Source organism: Phalacrocorax aristotelis, chromosome W, assembly GCF_949628215.1.
Source record: "Phalacrocorax aristotelis chromosome W, bGulAri2.1, whole genome shotgun sequence".
Taxonomy (NCBI): domain Eukaryota; kingdom Metazoa; phylum Chordata; class Aves; order Suliformes; family Phalacrocoracidae; genus Phalacrocorax; species Phalacrocorax aristotelis.
In genome coordinates, this window is record NC_134310.1 from 1213784 (window position 1) to 1238371 (window position 24588).

Below are 24588 nucleotides of genomic sequence, written 5' to 3' on the forward strand. Positions count from 1 at the left end.
GCAGCCCAGACCCCCAGCCGTGCCCTGGGCTGCCTCCCCCAGCGCGGGCAGCAGGGCGAGGGAGGGGGTCCTGCCCCTCTGCCCCGCTCTGTGAGACCCCCCTGCAGCGCCGCCTCCAGCTCGGCGCTCCTCAGCACGGGACAGACACGGGGCTGTTGGAGCAGGGCCAGAGGGGGCACAGAAATGCTCCGGGGGCTGGAGCCCCTCTGCTGCGAGGCCGGGCTGGGAGAGCTGGGGTTGTTCAGCCTGGGGGAGAGAAGGCTGCGGGGAGACCTTATTGCGGCCTCCCAGGGCTTAAAGGGGGGCTGTGGGAAGGGTGGGGACAGACTTGATAGCAGGGCCTGCAGCGACAGACCAAGGGGGAATGGTTTAATCTAATAGAGGGTAGATTCAGACTAGGCATAATGAAGACTTATTTTACCATGAGGGTGGTGAAGCCCTGGCCCAGGTTTCCCAGAGAGGTGGGAGATGCCCCATCCCCGGGAACACTCAAGGCCAGGCTGGACGGGGCTCTGAGCAACCTGATGTAGTTGAAGCTGTCCCTGCTCACGGCAGGGGGTTGGGCTGGGTGGCCTCGAAAGGTCCCTTCCCACTCAAACCATTCTACGGTTCTATTTACACCCACTACCAAGTATTTTCAGAATCTGGCTTAAAACTGCTGGATTTTCTCTTCAGACGAAAGAATAAATTGCAACAGAAAAATTTGATTTTTCAAACAAAAAAAAATCCTCCAGTAAAATGTGCACTGATGAACATAGCCAAATGTAGGAGCTTTGAGTGAAGCAGCCCATGGGCTCACAGCTCGTTACCTCGGACTCCCACCAATCGTTAGAAAAATGAGGGTGTTCCAGGAAGAGAGCTCAGGGTACCGGTTACACCAAAGTTGTACCTTAACGAGCAAAGAGAAAGACCTGAATAATTAAAAGCCTACCTACCTGATGCAACCCCCCCCCCCCCCAAGATATGTTTCATATGAACTCGATGCTAATGAAACGCTTATGTATCTATAATATAAATATTGTCAACAATGTAGTTTTACAGAAAAGAGGTTGTATCAAGCAAGCCCACTGAAACGTACGGTTTTGATGATGAAAGTCAAAACCCTCATGTGGCAAGACTTCCGATAGGTGTCTGGTGCATTTCTCCCATTCCTGGGAGAAATGAAAATGATACATAATGAAGGGGTTGGCTGTTAGACGGATTAAATATTGGTTAATCGATGGGGTTTGGAACGCAGCTGTAAACAGAAAAACTGCTGAATTGGAGCGTTTCTCCTGGGGTCCCCAAAGGGCCTGTCTTAACCTAAGAGCCATGCGAAGCTGGTGCTGATAGAGCTGGAGGAGAACACCGAGAGGGGTTGGGGTTGGGGAGGAAAAACCCGAGAGCATCCTGGGCTGGCTGGGCTTGCCAGCATCCCTCCAGCCCAGAGGAGCCTCACCTCTTCCATTTATCAAGAGGTGGGACTTTGGCCACATCCAGAGCACTCGCATGCAGAAAATAAATTAACAATTTCTTACGCAAATTAACAGGTAAATGTCACACAGCACGTACTGGTCAGAGGTTAAAGCTAAAGCAAAGTCAAACTAGAAACAAAATATAGCTTTAGCAATGAAAACTGAAATGAAAATAATGAAAAATGAAAATAATGTAAGTTTAATAGCTACGGAAACAAATGCTGATGATTCTGGCAGATTTCCATTACTGGAAAATTTAAGATCAAGACGAGATGATCACAGAGATCCCTTCCCACCGCTCTGGAGACTGCTGCCGTGTCTCTGATGGATGTGCCACCAGGCACTGTTGGAAAAATAATGCAAAAGATCTGCTCTTACAGGGAGCTTGGCTCCTCCCTAGGTGTGGAGGGGCTCAGCACCTCCAGAGCGCGGCTCCGCACGCCACCGGACTGGGAAATCCTCCTACGGAGCCTCTTCCTCCCATCGCCTGTCTCAGCATACCGCGTTTTGGAAGGATTTAAAAATATTCCGGTCACAAAACCACCGCTTCCGCAGGAATGGAAAATGCTAAATGGACTCAACAGCAAACGTGGTATGAGAATATACCAAAGTTTAGCTAGTATTTTAAATAATTCTAATTTAAACTTCAGTGCAGTTTACTTCCTAGTGCAGTTTAATACTAGAAAACTGCTTACCGTGGAACAGTTCTATCTGGGGGGAAAAAAACCAAAGAAATGCCCCCATAGCGGCAGTGCACAGCGATAATCTAAAGCACAGCGTAAAACGACGTTACTGTAAGAGACAAAACTATTGCAAAGGAGTCGTCCCCATAATGTCCTCCAAGATAGGGCTATTTAATACTAAATTATAACGTAAAGAATCGGAAAAAAGCTGGTAACTTATTAACTACAACAAAGCAGCTAAACCGTTTGGTACGTCTGTTTGTCATAATTATTTTGGAACTTATTATCGAAGCATTTAACATTTTCAGAACCATCTACACCCTTTGTATCATCTCACTTTTCATTACAGGCTTTTTCTGGGGTTGTTTTTTTTTCCCCCCTCTTTCTTTAAAAACCTCATGAATCCTTTTGACCATTCAGCCATTTCAAAAGCCACGCTGGCAGAGCCGCCCGCGACCCTCCTCCGAGATCGGCAGTCACGAAGCGCAGCCCAGCGAGCCCCGCTTCCCCCAGGCCCTGTGCTGCCGTGCGGGACGCAGCCCGGGCGCGGGGTACGGGTCGTCCCCCTGGGAACCGGGCACGACGACAACCCTAAACCGGCCCCAGCGCCTTGCCCCCCACCCCCCTCCCCGAAACGCTCTCCAGAAAGGCGGCCGGTGCTCCACAGGCAGATCGGCTGGCTTCCGGAGCCGCGCAGCAATAAGATAGTATGTTTTATTATGAGTGTCATGGAGACGGTGTGAAAAATCAAGAGCCATAGGCAGTAAGCGGCAATGGGTCAATACTGTTCACCGAGACATTGTGTAGATAATCAACAACAAGGCCCTGGGTTCTCTCTGCGCTGCAAACAGCTGAAGGGCAAATCAATACCGCCATGGGAAGGACACTGCCCGGCTCCGCTCCCCACAACCCACCGCTGCTACTGCACGAAAGCACCCGAAAAACCAATGAATTCCAACTTGGCTTGTGTCTAACGCTGGGCTGGGAATACCAAGTAACCCTTGGAAAATATTTAATAATTTAATAGAAAAGAGAATGAGAGAGGGAGAACTGAATCTCTATATTAAATTGTGGAAAAAATTAGATAAAAGAGATACGTATTTGGAATACTCACGATATAATTCAAAGGGGCTGCAATTTTCATTCTGATTTAATGTTTTAAAAATAAACTAAAACCCAAAGCTCCTGAAATATTTCCTTGAAAGATTAAATGTAAAACACTTAAAATTTTTAAAATATTATAATTAATAATGTATCTTTTGAAATATTAGGTAGACTTCCCATGTTAATATGCGTGTCTGCACAATGGCAATAATGCAAACCAAAAGCAAAATACTGAAATGCAGACAACTTTGGCTTTGAGGCAGCATTTTACTGGTAGTATTAATAATTGACACCTTGTTAAATAAGTGATAGTAATATAGTAAATTTTACTGGAAAAAACCTATCATGTATAAATGTTGATTTATTATTTGTTAAAAAAGGTGATTCTTGACATCCATCATTCTATTAATCATTACATGTAATTTCTCAGTTGCGATGTACAACCACCTCTCTCGAAAACAAAATAAACGTGCTGGGAGGAAAAAGCCCCTTACAAAATGCTTTTGTTTCCTAGGCTTTCAGTTAAAATGCTCCCCTTCTTTTCCTTCCAGCTGATCGTAAGACTCCTTGTCATTAGCACCCTATTTCACCTATAGTGTAAAAATAAAGTAACCCCATCTAGGGCGCACATTTAGGCCAGCACTTTGCTCTGCTGCTCTTAATTACTACAAATTTGTCCACCAACTATAAACCGTGTTAAATCAGTGACACAATTCCAGCAACACAAAACCTCCCCCCACTGCTCACGTCCTGCCACCAACCGAACTTAAAAGGGATTTTTATGTTTTTTAGCACGGCTGCGTGATATGGAAAACTAACATTTTAAGCTTCATTTTCATCACCATAACTATGTTAGTATGCACAGTGCTAAGTTACCAGATTATAGTTTCATGAATTATTCAGCGCAAACATCACAAAATCAAAAGCAACTGCAAGCAAAGAAATCTCTTTTATGGGGCTTTCTGATACTTTCTCCAGGCATCTCCACAGCAACGCGGCTGCGGCGCACCGGGGCGGCACCCCGTCGCTGCCAGTGCCACCCCGGCAGCCGCCCGCGCAGCATCCCGGCGCAGCATCCCCGCCGCGGGGCTTGGGGGCAGAGATCTCGGAGCGAGCAGCTCGTCTCACCTCTGCACTGCGCCAGCGGCCAGCTCTTGCTGGCTCGCTGCGGGGATGAGGAGCCTGCCTGCCCTCCTGCCCGCCCCGAGCCCGCTGCCCCTGCCCCGAGCGGCCCAGGGCACGCTCCCCGCCTGCCCGAACCTGCGCAGACAGATCCCCAGCAGCTCCGGCTCAACCACCCCACTGCAAACAAGGCTCCCACAAGCTGTCACAGCTCACCTGAGCTTCCTTCCCCGATCTCAGAAGATGTTGCCCCTGAAAGCAGGTTTCCTGTCTGAAGCACCGGAGCAGAGATGCTGCTCAGACCAAGTAGGAAAAAAAAGATGTTCAATTCAGGGAAAAAGGGAGCAGAAAGCCCTTCGCTGTCTCCAGAAGGCATTGCCTACTTTGGCACGTGACCCAAAGGGATGGGAGCACGTTGGTGCGGGCACAGGTCCCCTCCTGAAGAGCCTCACGACGACGAATGAGACAGCTGTGTCGGAGCATGGTCCTCCACCGCGCATCGAGCGCGTAAAAACACACCGCCCAGTTTTCGGGAAAGGCAAGCGTGGGCAACTTGGGGCGAGCCTGGAGAATCTACTGCTCATGCTTCTCACAAGGCCGAGTGAAGAACAACATTTTTTTAATGAGAATATGCCTAACTCTGGTTTATACGCGCATGATGTACTGAATTCATTGCTTCATAAACGCTACCAGCAGGTCCCGCGGTGCCGCTCTCCAGAGGCCGCTGGGAAGCTCGGAGGGCAGAGGCAGCAGATGCGGGCCCGCGCCAGGACCGAGCTGGGGGTCGCGGAGCGGGAGCCGCACAGCCTCCCCGCCTGGCAGACGGGGGGCATCCCGACGGTACCACCAGCCATAGCACCCCGACCCCCAGCTTCAGCGGGGCCAGGACAGCACCCGCGTGCCCTCGGCCGAGGAGAAGGGCGCTGGCTGGCTGCAACGCCTTTTGGCGTCAGCCAAGGTTCGAGGTTAAGCTGCAGTGCTTTAATCGATGGAGATCTTTATTGCCTAACGCTCTTCGTAGCCGCTGCTCCCTGGTGCTCCCTGGGACCACAAAGGTGACGGTGGTTTAGGCCGGCTGCGGTGCGAAAGAAAAGAAATACTCAAAGATGTATTTCCCCACGCAAGTTCCTGCGCTGTGGGGGTTCAACGACCTGAGACCCACACCCTACGCGAAGGGACGGCCTTCGCAGTCACCGGGCAACAAACCGCCAGAAAATGCATCAGGGTAAGAACTCTAAAGGGCGACAAGGAGGTTCAGCATTACAGGCACACACAGGCGCACCAGGGACACATCAAAAACGTGAGCCTTGACACGCAGTTTCATCTGGCAAAATAATACTCAGATAAAAAGCCTACGTTCTGCTTTTGTACCGTTTCATAAAAGGTGAGAAGGGAAAGGTGCTTTGAGGAAGCTCAGCAGTAAGGCCGGAGCAAACACTGAGGTCGGTCTCTGTGCAGCCCAGAACACAAACGTGTATTTTGCCTAAGAAGGATTAAGAGAAGTGGAGAGTATGTTACAGGAGTATTTACAGTCCTCTGTTCTTCCCACCTTTCAAAACAATGGCTGCAAGCGAGCACTAAGGCTGCCTGTAAATAAGGCTGAAGGGTAAAAACCAAGGAGAGGAACCGCTTATTTAAGCCAAAGGTCAGTGCTGGTACAAAGACTTAGATAACCTTAACTATATTGGTGCGGCAGTAACAGATTTCCAACCCTTGATGTTTTAACCCATCCATATTCTGGAACAACCTTCCCCTGGGTGTTGAGAAACCCTGGGCTTTTTCAGATGGAGCCTGCTCAGCTGTTAGAAGATGTGATGCCTGCTGCGGAACAGGCCAAGGAGTTCCCACCTGCAACACCCACAGCTTATTGTTCTCCCCTTCTGTTCATCTCAGCGTTCATCTCAATTAACTATATCCTTAATGATGAGTATAAATGGGGGGGGGGGAAGCAGTTCCTCCTCTTCTTATCCAGTAAATGACACTGATGCCTGATTAAAAACAGCTCACGGGCGAGTTGTGATGGGGTAACTAATTGAGCTTTCAGATGTATTTCAAACTTTTACTTTCAAAACACTAACGTATTTACTGAATGCAAAATTATGCTTATGGCTTCAGGAAAAGATTCAAGGAATCATCTCTTTTTTAAATAGCAAACGACTAAGCACTTTTTGGATACCGTGTTTCTGGTAACACTGTTCAAGAAGCATCATAAATGGAAAGGAACGGGATGAGCTGAAGCGAGACAATGGCCTGTGTGAGACAAACATTTTTCTTGGTAGAAACGAAGGAGCAACTAGTACAGAAAGTGAGGGGCCCCAGAGGAGAGCTGGAGGGAGCGAGGCTGGCCAAGGGCTCCAGCCACCGTCCCCGCGCCGGCGGCTGCTCCCCCAGCTCTGCGTTACAGTGGGGTCTGATCCCCTCGCGCGCTGCCCGGTGAGCGTCCTAAGCCACGCTCCATTTAAACATACCAAGGCAATGAAAATGTTTTGATAAACACTTGGAAAGGCTTTAACTTTTGTAAAAAAGTAAATAAAATTCGAGCTTTTTTCCAATTTCAGAACTTCTTCATCTACACAATCCTGCAGTTATTTCATGTCTTCTGAGAAGCCCGAGATCTGCAACTGTGAGAAATAACTTAAAAGATGAGGTTTGGAATAAGAAACCTGTATCCAATAGATGGCGTTGCCCACTAATAATCATATATCTGGCACTCACCAAATTTTTCTATTTCATGAATAATAATAAAAGGTGCGAAGGACCCTGCCCTAATTGTCCTGGAAGTCCCTTCAGCCACCCCCATCCCCACCTTCCATGATCTATGTGGAAGCTGATTAAGAAAGTAAGAAAACAAGCGGTGCGAATATTCACCAACACATCAAATGAACCGAGCGACTCCATCAGAGGATTCGCTGGGAGAAATCTGGAGCGAGTTCCAGGAGCGCAGGGGAGCAGACTGCCCGCTGGCGTGGCGGAGAGTGCGCCGCGGAGGAAAGGCTGGCAAGCCTCAGCTGCGCACGGTCCCCCTCTACGCACGGGGGTGTTACACAGAATCCGCTTTAAAAGAACCGAAGGAAAAGGTAAAGAAGAGAATAATAAGGCATATTTTAGCGTGCCTAAACACCAAGGGCAAATCAAGCCAGAGGGATGATTTTCACGGAAGACTTAGCCCTGACATCCATGCAGCTGTAAGCACGCTTTGCTGCCCTGCGTACCGGCACCTCTGGGCTCGGGCAGAACTGCTGCGGGTCACCCAGCTGCCTCGGATGCGTTACAGACCCAGCCGGCACCCATGTGGTGAAGTCAGCCGTGCCACAATTACCCCGTACACTAACAAACGCCTCTGCTCACCTGGGAGCCAGCTCAGTAGCCGAAGCAGGAACGAGACAAAGTTAGAAGTGCAAGGATGACGGCGCTGCTTAAACGCTGCTGCTAAACGGAAGGACGGGCTTTGTCACCACTCTCCTTGTGCTCTGAAAACAGAGGTAAGGGAGCGTACAGCTCTGCTCTTCACCTCGCCCTCTCCAACAGCATCAGGCCGTAGCTGTTAGCTTGAGATGCCCAGGCGTCCCAGGCTTATCTGGGCTTTGCACGCTCCGTTTTCAGTGCGATGAGGCACGCCGAGAGGGACCGTGGTCAGTGCCTCCTGATGGCCAGCGGGAGATGTTCGGCTGCTTCCTCACGCTGCTGAATAGGTGGGGAAAAAGGCCCTGCAGCATGGGCAGGCCCCTCGCACAGCCAGGCAAGGCAACGCGTTTGGAAATAGGCGCAGCTCCGCAGCGCGGCGGTCACCGTGGCTGGGGCTGCAGGACAGTAACGACGCCCAGTGACATCGGATACATCAACATACAGCAGTTCTTGTGGGCCTGTTTTACAGTTAGATTAATAAGTCATGATCCAAATGACTTAAGCTAAAACAAGATAAAGCTGTCCACTATTACTATTTGCCTGCGTTATATAGCTATTTATAAAACAGATCTGGCCATCCTGGCTTCCATAGGATGGCTGTCTGAACAAAAAACACCAGAACATACGGTGTTGTCAGTTCATAGATTTGGAAAATAAACCCCAGAATTTCAGAACAGACAACGAACCAGCCACGCAGACACCTGAGCAGGTGGTTCTGCCAGCAAAGTACTGAGTGGTGCTGCAGATCTGGCGGGAAGAAATCTATGCTACCTCCTCTGTAATGCGCATTTTGTAAGGACTAAAGATAACAGCTTTTAGAAACAACAAAACTGTCATATTTACACACACGCACAAAGAACAGGGCAGATTCAAAATACAGATATTTTATCCAAGCTTTACATAAAGACTGTTGAAATTCAATGAGAAGTAACAGCTGGTCACGTAGTACAAGGAATAACGAAGAACATTACCAACAAACTCTTCTGAAAAGATAAAGGCAAATACTTTGTCATTTAAACATTTGTCATTCCGAGCACTCATTTCAACATTATCCTTAAGTATATCCTCTTGTAGGGCACTGGTAACTGGTAAGAAAATACGTACCTTATTTCACGTCAGAAAAGGGGAAATACCTCAAACATAAGCACCATGGCATTTTGTGGAGAGGAGTTTTAGGAAAAAAAAAAAAAAACAAACACCAGAACCCCAAACCCTCAGTGGATTTTCTCTGTGCCTTCTACAGACAAGCATACTGCTATAAACCCCAACTTTTAAAAATCAGATTTTTCATGCATTTCAGTTAGGTATCCCCTAACTTCAGGCCTTCATTATTAACCCGTCTGTGGCACCCATTCGGTTCCAGTGCATGAAGGCAGTAGGGCTCTATATACTTTGAGTCCTTCATTAAACTATTGATCCCCTCAGCATTATCCATAATGTTCCAGCAGCTCAGCATGTCAACTGATGCAGAGCTTGCTGCTCTTTCCTTTCAATAACTTCCACACTTTATGGGGAGGAAGTCACAATGATTTATTTACCTGACATTTCCCAGTCCGGATGTCGTAGAGGGCCACTGAACCATGGCGAGCTCCCACCGCTATTCTGTGGCTCCGCTCGTAATAGCTGACCATGTAGAACCTGAATTGGACATTATAACAAGTAACAGGTGAGATCTGACCTGCCTGCCTGATGTTAAAATTAATTTGCAATGCCATTGGGTAATTAACATTAGTGCTAGAGCAGAGATTTGATTTAAAAATCCATCAGCTGCCAGTTTTCATACTTGGCATTCAGCAAACAAAGCCAACTGATGTTTGATACGTTAACCCAGAATTGTATCAGATTTATTTATCTCTATTACACAGTGTTGAACGCTTCCGCTGAGCTTGGGAATAACCTACACGAAAATCACCAGCTCCCTGAACGTCCACGTGCGTACCTCGGTTACAGCGGGGCACCGCAATGATGTTGGATATCGAACGGTTAAACGAGACAATCCTAAAATGCGGAATAATTTCAAAGTACTTTTCCTTGAAAATCAAATGGAAAAGAATGAGAGAAAGCATAGGAAAAAATATGCAAACTCATAAATTGTTGTTTGGCATTGGGGGGCAGGGGGAAGGAAAATTTGCCAAACACACCGACCTGGTAACATCCTGCAGGTGAGAAGGCACTGAGAAGCACGCGATAGCCCTTACCGTTCGAGCATCGATTTGAAGCCAAACAATTGCAAAATTCAAGGAATTTCTACACCTCAAAACACAAGAGAGTCAAAAATCTTTGTTTCAAGTTCAAGTGTTTGGAAATATCATTGTGCCTTTCCTCTAAAAGGGAGAGCTGACCCGTGAAAACCGCCGACTGCCTTTCCAATTAAATTTTAATTTTACGGTTAGATTTTACTATAACGATGTCTGCCAGAGATTTCTAGAGTCAGGCTATACAAATATGTTGCTGACCATATTTATGGCTTCGAGCAACAAATCTTACAGTGATCTATCTCCTTGTTCTTCGGGACTCCCAGAGTGCCACAGCGACTGCTCTCACACAGGTAAGATACACGTGTTTCTGCAGTGCAGGATAGCAGTCGGGGAGAAAAACAGCCTGGAACGTGGTGTTACAGAAGAAAAAGAGGAAAAAAAAAAAAAAATCGCTGGTTGTTGTGCAGGAGGAAGGGCAAGACTCAGCAGCTCAGATGCACTTTTGCATCCCTGTCCATCCACGCCCATCATCCCTCCCTGGCTCGCTGCTTTCAGTTTTGCTCTCAGGCCCCCAGGGTACCTTCCATGAAATATTTTCACTTGCCCTTTAACACTTCCCCTTGCCTTTCCCCACCCACCACCTCACCCGAGCCCCCCCATCCCCTTCTGGGGGAAGGGGTGCCACCCCACGGGTGGGCGCGCATCCCCCCGCGCCCGCGGCCGCGTGCCTCGGGCAGAAGGAGGTGCTGCAGCAGAGGGACGCAGATGACGCCAGGCGCGACCAAAGGGGAGGCACCGACCGTGAAAGATCTGGCAGCTCTTCTGGTTATTCCCGCTCGAGGGCAAGACAAAGACAAAACCTACTCGGGCTACACCAATTATTCCCTTACCTAACTCTTGCTCTGCCCGGCACAGCCAACCAATATCGCAAAGACCCTCACAAAAGCCTACGGAGCCATGAGATGTGCTACCCTTCCCTTTTCTTGGGGTATGGAAGTCTTTCCAGGCTATGCACCGTCTCTGTTTTTTTTTTGCAGCCAACATCTGCCTCATCAAACTGCTTTTTGTACTTCTTCGGTCAGTGGCAGCCACACAACTTATTTATCCATTATTTAATAATAATAATAGTTTCTCATTTATTATTAAGATGACAAAAAGGAGCGCTAAGAAAAAATCAAAAGCTGTTGGTAAATAGCTAGGGAGCAGGAGGGGCAGGAGCCAGCCATGAGAAAGGAGAGAAAAGGGCAAACAGGGGCAAGCAGGTCCCTGCAGGGTCTAAAGCCCGCCGCCCACGGCGAACAATGCACGGGACGGCAACAAGAGAGCGTTCGTGGTTTTCACCATTTCACGTCAAACTGCAAACACCTGCACAACTGAAGCAGTGCCCCAGGTGAACAGGGAGGGGGCTATTTTTAAGGCTATTTTATATAACCAAACTCAGGATTTTTAGACATAAGTTATAAAAAACCACACGCTGCTTGATCACTGCAAGTAAAACGGACTACAAGAGAAAGTTTCTACATAAAATGTTTTATATCCCCATTAATTCTATCACACTACTGCATGGGCACAGTCCACTTGTCTCCTCCAGTAGATTCAGAAATAGAATATCACGTGCTATTATATGTAAGCAAACAGCTTTTCTCTCCTTACTGCATTTAAATGCCCATTTAGACCAAGTGCTGAGCCAGTATTTCTCCTTGAAGAGAAGAATCCATCAGACTACATAACAACAGAGGGTTTGGGGGGAAAAAGGCTTCAAGGAGATAGGTGGTTTTGAGTCTAATTTTCTAAAAAAGTACTCCTTAAACTGACATTCAGCTGTCAGTTCTTTAGCCTCATTCTTTATCTTCCAGTTAGCTTAGTACTGTTACCACCACACACAGATATCAATGTTTTAATTCTTTGCATCCCTTTCTAAAGGTCTGTATGGTAGAGTTCAACAGAGAATGACGTGCCAGCATGTATTTAGACTACGCTACAAATTCATTTTGCAAGCCCAGCTGATGCATGCACATCCATAGGCGGCATCTTCACGGAGACCCTGCTCGGAGCGCTGCCCCGTTACTGCTCTGCGGAGAAGCTCCCACCCGCCAGCAGACCTCCTCCCTCCAGCCTTTGGAGCAGCTCTGCTGGATCCGGCAGAATTGTGCTGCTATTGCCGGTGCCAGCGACCCTCCGCATCGCAGGACGAGCTGCGACCCGCACGTAGCCTCCCACTACCTTTTCCAAACGAGAACTGGGTACATAAGGGCGGCCCAGTCTCCCCCTGTGACCTCCTCACCCTCGCCAGTCTCTTCCGCGCGTACCTTCAGCTCCCCCGCCACAGGGGTCACCAGCCGGCCGGGCGCAGGGGAACCCGCTGCAAAGCCTGCAAGCCGAGCCACAGCCGGCACGGCGCCAGCCGCCTGGGCAGGCAAGCCGGGCTAACGGCCGACTAGGGAAACGACCTTTCCTCTCCCACCAAACGCTAGCAAGCACGCTCGCCAGCTGGACACAGGGCTGCTCGGGCCGGATCGTGGTCAGGCTGATGCGGGAAAGCCAGCAGCGGCAACGCTGCGCTGCAGCGACGGCCCACCAACTGTTTCAAAGCCTGAATACTGCCATATAAAACACTTGTTATTTTAAATTTAATCTATCTTCCCGTGCGGGACTACGCCGTTACACAGAGCGCTCTAACTCAGCAGCCTGTACTAAATACACGACCTGACCAAGCAGAGTCCACCGGGGAGCACTCAGCTGTAATGCAGCTGCGGAACCTGGAAAACGGAAAATGCTCAGGCAGAATGTGCAGCCTTCAGTATTATCCTTCACGATTTTAAAGAAATTCAGAAATACTTCACGTTCATTGCACTCTGCTTCAATACTTATTTTATTCTGATAAGAGATGGGTTTGCAGAGAGCATGCCAAAAGGTATCACGATCCTCTGTAAAGAATAACACTTATGGGAAAAACAGACAGACACCGTAATCATACGCTGTAAGGTACGGTATCCAAAAATACCCACAGCGAAGGATTTACTTCATCACCACCCATCAGGATTGAGTCACGCTCGCGGCAATTAACGGCATGACTGCTACATTTGTACAACAGTAAAAAAAAAACCTGAAAACCCGAGAGGAATGATAATCAGGTGCTTTAACCCAGCACACTGCTGCTCCCAGCCCCGGGTCTCATGTTCTGCTGGAGCAGGAACGTCGCTTCCAGGAGGCCGCAGGGGCAGACGTTTGCCATTATAGCCACGAGTGAGGTGCTTCTACAGCGTCCTCCGAGGAAGAAGAGCTTGCACGCCAAGCAGAGACACCTGAAGGATTTTGCCACAACGGGGGCGCACGTACCGCAGCGCCGCACAAAGAGCACCGCGATATTAGAAGAATTAACAAAAGGATTATGTCAAAGTGCTTCCACTTGGAATCTCTCCAGAGATTCAACCATTTGCTAAAATCTGATGAAAATTTCCATTGGGCTGAACGATCCCGTCGGTGGGGTGCTGCATCATTTTTACAATGGCTATAACTATGTAGAACAGGCAATATCGCCAGTAATTTAACAAAATTTTAAGACAACGTATCACTATAAAAATATAACCGGAGTAGGGAGATTTTTGCACTAATACCCACTTACCTTGCATTTATATTTTAAGGTAAGCCTTTTAAAGGATCAGGAGGAAGGAAGATTACCTCTATCCGTATCCTACCTGTCAACAGGATAACTGTTCTTTTCTTGAAACTATTCAACATTTTAATAGCTTATTAAATTAAAACGTAATGGTCGACAGATGATTATTATAATTCATTGGCTGTACCAGTTTAATAGTATAATTGGGATATTTATCATACTCTAAAGATACTGTAAATGTTCCCATTTTATAAATCACATTTTCCGATGCAGAAGTACCACTTCCAGAGCGAACTAGCACTAGCCCAGGACAAAGACGACTGACGATGCTCAGCCCCCGCTGAAGGGCAGCGGGAGCCGGCGGCTGAACCGCCGCTTGTGCCTTTCGGCACCCTCCCACCGGCCGAGCCACCAACAGCGGGAGCACAAGACGCCTACCGCGCTTCTCATTCCCTTTGATTTTGGGCTTGTTATTGAATCCCTTTGATTCCTGTTTGTTATTTTACCGAGCCGCCTGTCACCACAGACAGAGAGCTTTAAACGCTGCCGGAGCCGTTCCCACGTGCCGCAGAGTGCAGGGCAGCTCTAAGCGACCGGCGGTGCTCTCCACACTTGGTGAGGTTTAATTCCAGTTGAATCGCCCAAGTCCAGTGCGAGCGTCCCAAACCCATCTCTAAAATCGGGGGAAGAGGGCAGCCTCCTACCCCGAGGAGGAGGGTGTTACTCGAGGCCTACAACAACTCTGCAGCACAACCTGCTCCCTTGGCGGATGCCTGGGAGCATCTCAGGGCAGAGGAAGCAAGGCTCCATTCCAGAAAGGCGTTTGGTACTTCTTATTTCTCATCTCCATTTCACTGACCTTTCCTACGGGACGGCACTGCCACGCAGCTGCGTGAACAGCTCAGGAGGACCTGGGAGAGCCTGGCCAGGAGAGGCTGTCCTCCAATACCTGCGCCCCACCACCAGCTACTAGGCAGATCACAGCAGGTAGCCGTCACCAAAGGCAATACGGGTTAGCTAAAAACACTCTTCGCATTTGCTGTTTTAAGGGGTGAGCATCATGGACAAGATGGTTTCACTCTTAAGTAAGAAATACATCCTGCTGGTGACCCTACAATTTACTTCACAGCATTCTTGGAGGAAAAGCTCACCTGCAGATGGCTGGAAAGCACTCCTGAAGACCCTTTTTCTTAACTAAAGATCCTTCAAGGCAATACATGATGATGTCCATAACCTTGGAAACAAAGGTTAAGATCATTTAATGTTCTGTATTTTATGTTTCATAGTCAAAGTTCTAACTGGCAAAAATAGAGAATTTCTGTGCCTGGCTGCATCTTTGATATCTAACTTTAAAATACAATTGGGATAAGACAAACAAGACCTGTCTTGCATATGGCTACAGTTTACAACAGCAATGGTACTGGCACCTGGAACCAGAGGATCTGTCAACAGTTATAAAACAACAAACTACTGGTAAACATAAGCTATCGGAGCTCTCTAAGCAGCTCTGGTGTGAAAAAGGCCTCTGGGCATCAGTATCAAAGTTACAGATCGGTTACACCATCTCTACTGTTCTTCAACTATATTCATCTGCATCAACGAATGCAACAGACAAAAACAGCCGCGTGATCCCCCAGCACGCCCAAGTACCAGTGCGACGAGCACACCGTACCTCCAGCAAGCTCTCTTGCTTGGGTTTATTTTCTCCAACAATGCAATTCAATGCAATTCAAATGCAATTTAAGCTTTTGAAGTTCAAAAAATGAGCTGGGTGCTATAAAACAGATCCTCTTCGCACACAAAAAGGTTTACGCTCCACACAGAAAGAAATTCTGTGATTCAACTCCAGGCCAACACCTTCTTTGCTGTTGCATCGAGCCCGCAAGCAGGGACGGCAGAACAGCCTTACCTCCACAAGAAGGTCCACGACGTCGGTAGGCATCTTCTCAATAAGTATCTCAATAACTCTCAAGATCTCTCCTTTGGCCCGAGCAAGAGTGGTGGTGTGAATATTCTGCTGAGACTGCGTGTTTGCTGCAAGGGCAGTGTGTCTGTGCACCTAGCAGAGAGCAGGGTTACACGTGGAGGCTCGGACGCTAAATATTCTCCATCTGTGCTTACTGTTGTACGGCGTGTGTTACATTAAGAAAGTCTGTACCGTGCAGAATGCTTTGCTTTACTTGGAGACCTATGGATTATTTCTCCCTCCCCCATTACTCATCATCAGCAGAGTCACTAATGGTTATCCTTGATGTAGTTTTTAAGCAAGGGCTTACCTGCTTTAAGCAATTCTTAATCTCATAAAACTAAAGGTCAAGATAAGGAAACGCCTGGGCCTTGATTACAGAATTCCCACGTACCTGTACATCTTTCTTTAGGTATCAGACGGCTGCTTTCTAATGGGCTTTTTTTGGCCAGCTGAACCCCTGCTGTTGCTTCAGCCCAGCCGAAGCTCCAGGCTGTCTCTGGGTTTGCTCAGACGACTCGGGCAGCGCGTGCCCAGGCGACACTAACCTCACAGCAGCGTCCCTTCCTCCTCACCCTCCAAACCCCACGGCTAAGTCTCCACTCCGTTTTAATTCACACTTAATGGGGTCATGTCTGCATTGCCTGGAGAAAGCAGGGTTTTACACGCTGCTATTGGAAGTTTATATAAGCAGGACATCAGGATACAACAAATTAAGAGGCCAGGCACAGCTCATTGCACCAGTCCCGCCGTAAAGGACGGGTGATTTGCAGGCATACAGATACTACACTTGCCGTTTCCCTTTCTGGGGAGGGAGGGACATTTGATTCCCTATTTCTGTTTGTAAGCCTGAAGCCTCAGAGCTGGGAGGAAAAGCTGCTGCCGCTGAGCTGGCTGGCCCCGCTCACCTCCTTGGCGATGGTGGTGATGAAGGCGGGTGGTCTGGCGGTGGCGATGAGGGAGAGAGCGTGCCGCGCGGAACGGGCAGAGTCGGCAGCCGGGCTCAGGGGCAGCCCCATTGTGATGCTAAACGGGCACCAGACAAAGAGGGGAGAAAGAAAAGGAGCATTAGAAATATAGAGTGAAAAGATTAGAAACAGCTTATAATGTCAGTTCAAGGTCAACGGGAGCACTCAAACAGTTAGAATATAATGGACTTCCAACAATGAGCAGTGATTAGGAGTCAGGGTGTTCTATCATCAAATACAAAATCGAATAATTAACCATGAAGATTGAAAACAGTATGTGCATCTGTCCAAAGTGTTAAAAAGGCCTTGTTAACAAATTATCTGTATGTGCTGAATACACATCACCCGACTGAGAACGAGGCAAACGAAGAATGCCTTCCCGAGAATTTATGGTTTATTCTTGTACAACATTTTAAACCCCGGCTGAAAAATACCCTGTTCATAGTAATTCTCCTTAATTCAGCTAAGTGCTGGTTATAGGAGAGTAGAACGAGAAGCTTCCTGAAGAACTAAAACCACCAAATCTATTCGGTTTAATTTTCTTTACTGCATGACTCCGTTGCAGCAGCACGATGAGATGACAGACAGCCCCATACCTTCTGCTTTCTAATTACTGAAATCATTTGAACGCTCTTTAGAAGTACTAACACTGAGGTTTTTACTGCAATTCTTTGAATAGCAGTAAGGGATTAACCGCCATCTAAATTTTTCATGCACAATGCTTTTATTTGCTATGACAAGGTAAATGCAAGAAACAATAAGGTAATAACAAGTACCCGATAACTACATTAAGAAAAATAAAATCTAGTATTTGGTAATGGAGAGAACATGTACCTGACAAAGGAGATACATCAGCTTATTTTTGTCTGGCAGCTTCCTTTCTTAAAACTGTACGATTTCAAGTGCCACGGCTGCACGAGTCACAGCAGAGCGCGGTGTCGTTAGGCTAGTTGTACATTACCCAGCAATTCTACAAACCCTTGCTGCGCTCCCACCCACGGGCCACCCAACGCGTTCCCAGCGCGCGGGCGCAGAGCACCGGCACCCCTCCGGGCTCACGACTGTGTGCCTTTCGCAGGTCAACCTAATACACAGAGGCGCATCTGATCTGCGTCTGAATACGAGAGCACCGACTTCGGCGGCACTCAAGGTCGCTCAGACATCGAGGGTCTAGCAACAAGAGCGGCGCCTTGGCAGGGCGGTGTTTTGGCGCTGCAGGCACACAGGTCTCCCTGGGAGAGGACATTTCACCGAAGGGAAACCACAGCAGCGTGGGGGGAACGTGGTCCGATACGAAATCAGGCTTTTGGAGAAGGGGAGGGAACGCCCGGGAGCCAGTGCACGTTGGGATTAACCTGAAACGTTCTGCCTAGCCCACAGAGGAACCTTTCTCTGACATGACCATTGCAGCAAGGAAAGAGAGACCACAGACCAGTCTGCCAGCAGTAAAACACTTCAAAATTTTTCTATAACATATAGTCTGATCAATCCTGCTGCTATGACCACGCTTCCACCAAGCAGCAAGCCACAGCCCTGGAAGTCTTTTTAAATTAAAAAAAAAAAAAAGACAAACCAAAAGAAAGATAGCTTCTTTTGGTCCCTGCTGGCATCAGCCCACCACCTGAGTGTGCTGCGACTTCTCATGGATTTTGCTAAGCCATGAAAAATTATGCTTGAGAATGCACTAAAACCCCTCCTCCACTACCCCCTCTGCTATTTTACTTAGAGATTAAGGAACAAAAAAGGTATTAACCTGCAGCCAGCACATACAGGTTTCCTCTTCTCTGCGGAAGCGCTTCCCTGCACGCTACCACGCGCGGCAGCGGCTCCTCCGCCGCCGCACAGGGAGGTTGCTGCTCCCGAACACACGGCACCGACGGGTGTATGTGAACCATCAGCGTTAATAAAAGTGAAGCTTTTGGTTAAAGCAACTACGTCATTCAAGTGCACGATAACAATACAAGATGGTTTTGTTATACGAAGAAAGATAAAATCTGCAGCTTTCTCTACTATCAATGTGATTTCAAATGGTTTAATGCTTTGACAGAGGTACATGAGATAAAAATACCTTCAGTGAGTACTAGTCCGGTGAAATAATCTCACCTAGAACGCCGTGCATTTCCGAGCGCCGAGGACGGCCCGGCTGGGCACGCTGCGGCTCGCTGCAACGCACAAAACAGAGTCACCAGGGCACCAGAAAGCACCATCGGCAGCTCTGCACCGCCAGCAGCCCTGCCCAGCCGCCTCGCCCCGCGGCCTCGGCGCAGCCGCTGCCAGAGGGATTACCCGTTTAGGTCAGGGCCGCCGCTTCCAGCTCTCCCACTCGCTGCCATCAGAGCGGCCGAATGGGAGCGTGCCGCTCCAAATCCCCACCCTGCCCGCACCAGTTCGGAGGCCGCTGGACGCCGGCTCAGCTGCGTCCACTTTGCTCAGCATACCTGGGAGGCGAAGGGCCACAAGATCTCTCCTTTTACTCCTCTGGACCCACTGGGCTGGTTGCCTTAGCCCGCCCTTACACCTTAGGGGAGCCTCAAGACCTCTTTAAACCAGAGATCTGCCAGCAACCTCTATGGCAGGCAAGCCACAGGACGTAACGGCAGAGTCACGGAGAAGAGTATAATCGTTCCACACTTCTCTATGCCTTTAGCATCTCTATAAGCTTCCAAGTTTGTAAAAACTGGTCTATCGGGGTCAACAAAGTTCTTTCTGCTCTGAAAACAGAGAGCCAGACACAACCTGCTCTGAAAAGAAATGAGGGAAAGGAGAAACTGAAACTACCCAAGCGATGTGGAAATCCCAAAGCACACGTCTTGTGCTCCGGGTGCGCCGCCCCCCTCAAATAACACAGCGTCAGCGTTTGCACCGTGCGATGGCAAAGCCCGTGGGGTTCAAACCCACGGGACTCAAAGCGGCAAGAAAAAGCAGCAGGTCACTTGGCCGAACTCCAAAGGTATTTGGGTTAATCTGTCTATTCGCCTCGGGACCATAACATCTGAGCTTCTCTTCTTTCAGCCTAAACCAGAAAAATTACGTGTCTTCAACAGCAGTTACGCTGATGTTCCTTACCCTGGATTTAACAATGACATTATTTGGAAGTGAGACGGGATGAGATCTACATTTTCAGAGCCAGGATGGAGAGCACAAAAGGTGTTTTTTTCTTTCCCCCAACACTTCAGTAAGAGACCACATGTGAAAACGTGAGTAAGAGAAAACAAGCACGATGTGGCGCTTCCTCAGACGCACTGAAAACCTCCTCTGAGGCACTGTTTGAAGGGGTTCTTCTTCCCCAGTGCTTTTTGAAATTTTGTTATACAGAGTAATAGAAGTTTACAAACCCAACTAGATTATTGCAAAGTCTGTCCGTGCCCTCGCAGAGGATTTAGGTAGCACGGCGAAACTGGACAGTTATTTTACTTACGCCTTTAATTTAGAGAGACGTGCCTAGAGGATGACATTCTCTCTCTCTCTCTCTCTTTAAAAGTGTCCTTAAATGTAATTGGTGTGCAATACCTGATTTTATGTTGGGGAAGTTTACAAATTAAATACTTTGCAACAAAGAACTTCAGGGTGGTTAACGCATTCTCTGCCAAACGAACTATATTTCCAGAGCAACAACATGATGGGGTACGGATCACCGCCCTACAGACCTCAGTTCACACAAATACAAACCAGTTTACTGTCATTTTCTTTCCCACTCCTCACCGTCACTGTATGCATTAAAATTACTGAATTTGAAACCCAATAAAGTCTCTGCAACAATAAAGATGTCCCCATCGGCCTTTTACTTGTAAAACCGTATCTGAATATAACTTTAAAAATCCTGTGCAGATGTTACAGACAAAAGCGATGAACCAGGAAGGAGGAGGTATCAGAGTCAGGCCTTCAGGGGCTCATTGTCTCCCAAAAGCAACCAAACCCCCAGCGCCTCAGTACTTTTTTCTCTAAAGAGGCTTCGTGTTCCTGCCCGCAGTACCCTTCCTTACGGGGCGCCTGGTAAAGCGTCCATTTTCCCAGAAAGCAACAGGCTTTTTGTTAATTCATTAGCACGGCTCAGCAGTGGTAGTATGTGGGGAGAGATTAACCCCCTCCTGGGGCCGGGCCAGCTGCTCCGCACGTCCTCTTGCAGAGGGAAGCCCTGCGAGGTGGGGCGGGCACACCGCACCGAGCCCCAGGACAAAACCCGAGCAGATGCCAAACCAACGTCCAGAGGGAAACGCTGCCTTTCACACCCAGGCTTCTGTTCTTGTACTGATGAGTTTCCGGACTTGCGCACGCCCAGCAGGAGCTGGCAGCACGCGTTGTGCCCCTCGCCCCCACCCAGCCCCGACGCCCCACCGCGCTGCAGGCAGGCGTTCGAGGAGGCATTTCCGCACAGGTAACACAGACAAGGAGGATGCAGCTTGCCCTGTAACACATGCCTTCTAACACCAGAGATGATATTCTACCTGCAAACGACAGTGAAAACCTTGGATTTATTCTTGTGTTTAGTTGTGCTTTTTTAGCTCATTTCCTAGGTGATCTCATGGGCCGGTATCCGGCATCATCAGGGAATGATGCTCTCTCCCTTCCCAAATCCATCGCCAACTTCCCCCACACCAGTAACCTGAACATCCTGAGTTTTCTGGGTACCAATATACTAGGTGAATGATGTTTTCAGTGAAATATAGATGATTTTAATAGATAACTCGTTTACACGTTTAGCACAAGTTATCGCAACTTCAGAGTAGTGTTTATGTACTTCCCTTTCTACAAAAAAAATACGGAAGATGCATTTTAAAAGCTGATTCTTAAAACAAGTGGAAAAGAACAAGCTACCTAGGCAGAGCTGTGGGTCGCACCTAGGAAAAAGGTAGATGGAAAAGGTTTCAGTGGCGGTGAGGAGAAAACGCAGCAATCGGTTCTCTCCATTCCTTGACGCCCGTAAAGCAATGCCAGATGAAAACTTCACGGGACTAAGAATGTGAAATTTCAGCATAAAAGGTAATGGCCTTGGTTAATCTCTCTTTACTAACTGGACTGACGGAAGCCGAGCGCCGACCCAGCTGGTCGCGCCGAGATCCGAGGGGGACCTCGCGAAGGATGTGCTTCCCAGGGACGTGCCGAAGGGTGCAGAGACGGGGCCACCCCGCCCCTCAGGGGAAGCCGCTGGTTGGAGACTTCGCTTTGATGCTCTGAGGTCAGGGGGAGGGAAAAAGGGAAGATGGGTGTATCCCATCTCATCTAACAAACCTCTACATCGATCCACCTCAAAGCCACTCTTGTTGATCCAGGCAGCCTTGAAGCGATGGCTGAAAGAACGGGAGGAAGCAAACCCCCTCCGTGGCATGATGCCAGTTCTCCTCCTCCTCCTCAGCCTCCACGAGAGGCTGCAGGTGCTGAGGGACCGCGGCCCTTCGCGTGACACAGCTGCAGCTCATCGAGGCTGAGCTCCCAGCCCCTGCAATCCAAGGTCTAAGCCGGAACCGACACGGACGCAAATCCCTGCCATTTCCAGGTTTACATCACGTCTGTAGCGGCAGCGTGCGGTGACTTGCCACCTCACCTTGAGGACCAAGTAACCAGCTCACGTTTCTCCTTTAAAACCCTCAACTTCAGCAACTGCTTAGGTTACGTTTTAAAAATGTTCCACCGTACTTGAACACTAGGGATGTCCCCACTAAGTATCCTACGGCTCCGCAGATGGAATCTGTAAGCATATGGAAGTATGGTGAAGTTTTCCACTAAACACAGACAAAACTAAATCTCTTTAGCCTAATTATTTTACTACACACACATACATATAAAAACATATGGATCGATTAGAGTGCAATTTGCTAATTTTGGTATATAATACCATAATCTATATCAAACTCTAGCTTGTAATTCAAAGAGCAAAAATAACGGACAGCAACAATCCCTATCGTCATCCATGCCAAGAAATCAAAGCCTAATAAATGCTAGAAAAATACTCTTAATCCTCACAACTGAGCAGTTTCATTCGGCATGGCAGGCTCGCACAGTATAACCTCTGGGGACTGGGATGAACTGGGAGAGTGGAGGAGTTATAAATGCCAGAGTTTTGGATAACAGCTCAGATATTTATTTAATTCAGAAGGGGAAAAAAGAAAAACACCGCTTTTTTTTTTTTTTTTTGGTCAATAAATGGGAAGCGATTTTTTTTTTTTCCTTTAAAGCAGAAGCTTGACATAAAAGCTCTTTCATGAAACGTTCTTAACATCAGGGAGAGAAGCCAGGCAGCTGTGCGCTGTTATTGTGTACACGGTAAATCAGGCACAAAAAGGGGCAGCTCAGCAGGGCACCGGGAGGGTAAGATGCACACTTAACCCCCTGCACACATTGTTGCTCCATTTCTTTCCATCTTCGTCCGTCTGCGGTCGGCACTGTATCTGTCATGAATGTAACAGGCCATTTTCAATCTAAATCTTGTTATGGATTAATAAGCAAACACTTTCTCGCTTATTATGCAATTTATCATGATGAAAATTGCATCGGGCTCCTCAAGGCTACATGCTGATACATTCATTTATTCAGCGCTCTGTGGATAGAGAGCCATACTAATCTTTATGACAGCTAAGGATGTAATCGCAAGAGGAAAATGACTTTCTGAAGAACCGCCTTGGCTCGGCTTCTGCACGGCCGCATTTACATACAATGGGGCTGAGGAGGTTCTCTGGGAAGGCAAAACGTTTTGGCTGCTTCTGTCACACGACAAGAAATAACTGAAGTTCAGACAAATAACAATGTTCCTCCGGTTTGTACGTATTTCTCCAGAAACACCCCCCCAACACACAGCAGTCATTCACTCTTAAACCTTGAGGAAATTAAAACCGGTCCATAAAACTGGTCGTATCTGCCTTAGCACAATGTAAAAGTCAGAAGCATTACACCTCCGGAGGTGGGCGATAAAACACCTACGTGGTGTTAAGACAACCCGACCCCGTTCCTTATTGCCTCTAGCGTTTAAAACGCGTGCGTTTATAAACAAACATCTAAAGCAAAAATCATTGACAATAGAGCAGTTTTCAGAACTGTAAGAGCCGAAGCTAAGTTCTAAGGTGAAATGCCGCAGGCGCGGGGAACCGCTCCCGGCGTTAAATGTTATCGCTAGAAGCAAAAGAAATCCTTGACTGAAATAGAAAAGTAACGGAAAACAAATACATCGTTTAAACACCTGACAATAATGCTTATAATTCAGATATTCGTGATCATGAGGACGCTCTACAGTTTCAGATGCTGCAACATAAAAGACCGTGTTGGCTGTGATTTGGTAAACAGCCGCCTCAGAATAAGAAACAAAACTGCCTGATTGTTGAAGGGTTTTGTTTTTTTTAAATATTTGAAATAATGTTATTACGGCAATGCTGTAAACAAGAACACCTGCAAGCTAAGCCAAGCCCCTCCTCCCGCCAAGCTCGGCTTTCACACGCAGGTGAGCATCCACCGGACCACTGAGGGCCTACTGCAGTTTTAACACAGTTCTGAAGTACTGCAGGCACTTCCTTCTCTTGACGTAAAACTCTCCACACGCTTCAGGTTATACCCGGAAAGCTTGACAGACAGCGGCAAAGCCACCGAGCAAAATGTTACCTGGGGAGAAAGGAACCTCTGCGTTTCATGAGAAGAAATACAGTAAAATTTAAATAATCAATTACGCTGACCTCAGCAATTTCAGACACTAGATTTCCACCCTCCCTCCCCCCCCACAAGGAAAAACCTTGCGAAGAAAATACGACAGGCGAGTCAGCCGCCCTCCTTTAGGAACGGGATTCTTCCCCCATTAATGACCAGTTTATCGATTACCGAATGGTTTATAAAATAACATTAACGAACACCACTAATTAACGTATTATGTAGAAAGCACTGCGTAAATTAAAAATTAAGCATGAAATACGTTAAAAAAAAATCTAGGGAATACTCAGAGAGCGCGTGGGGTGCCAGACTCGGGAAGCGCTGTAACGGCACTGGGTGCGACAGGACGCTGTGCCGGAACGGGGGGCAGCGTCGCCGTGCCGCGGGCGGGAGGTGCCGGCGCCGTGCCTGGCCGCGCGGCCCCCCAGCACCGAGTCGAA

The 24588-nt window shown here is 48.1% G+C and overlaps 1 protein-coding gene across 4 annotated transcripts in view; it reads right to left on the bottom strand.

Moving 5' to 3' along the window:
• Nucleotides 1–24588, bottom strand: part of WDR7 (WD repeat domain 7) — a 143100-nt gene that overhangs the window by 21136 nt on the left and 97376 nt on the right. For 3 of the 4 annotated variants that reach the window (XM_075077464.1, XM_075077465.1, XM_075077463.1), the window contains 4 exons: nucleotides 16460–16577; nucleotides 15495–15644; nucleotides 14737–14819; nucleotides 9307–9406 (listed from right to left, as the gene is read on the bottom strand). In XM_075077464.1, the coding sequence (XP_074933565.1) occupies nucleotides 9307–9406; nucleotides 14737–14819; nucleotides 15495–15644; nucleotides 16460–16577 (451 nt within the window). The remainder of the gene's footprint in view (nucleotides 1–9306; nucleotides 9407–14736; nucleotides 14820–15494; nucleotides 15645–16459; nucleotides 16578–24588) is intronic. The other variant, XR_012657798.1, reaches the window with a different exon arrangement.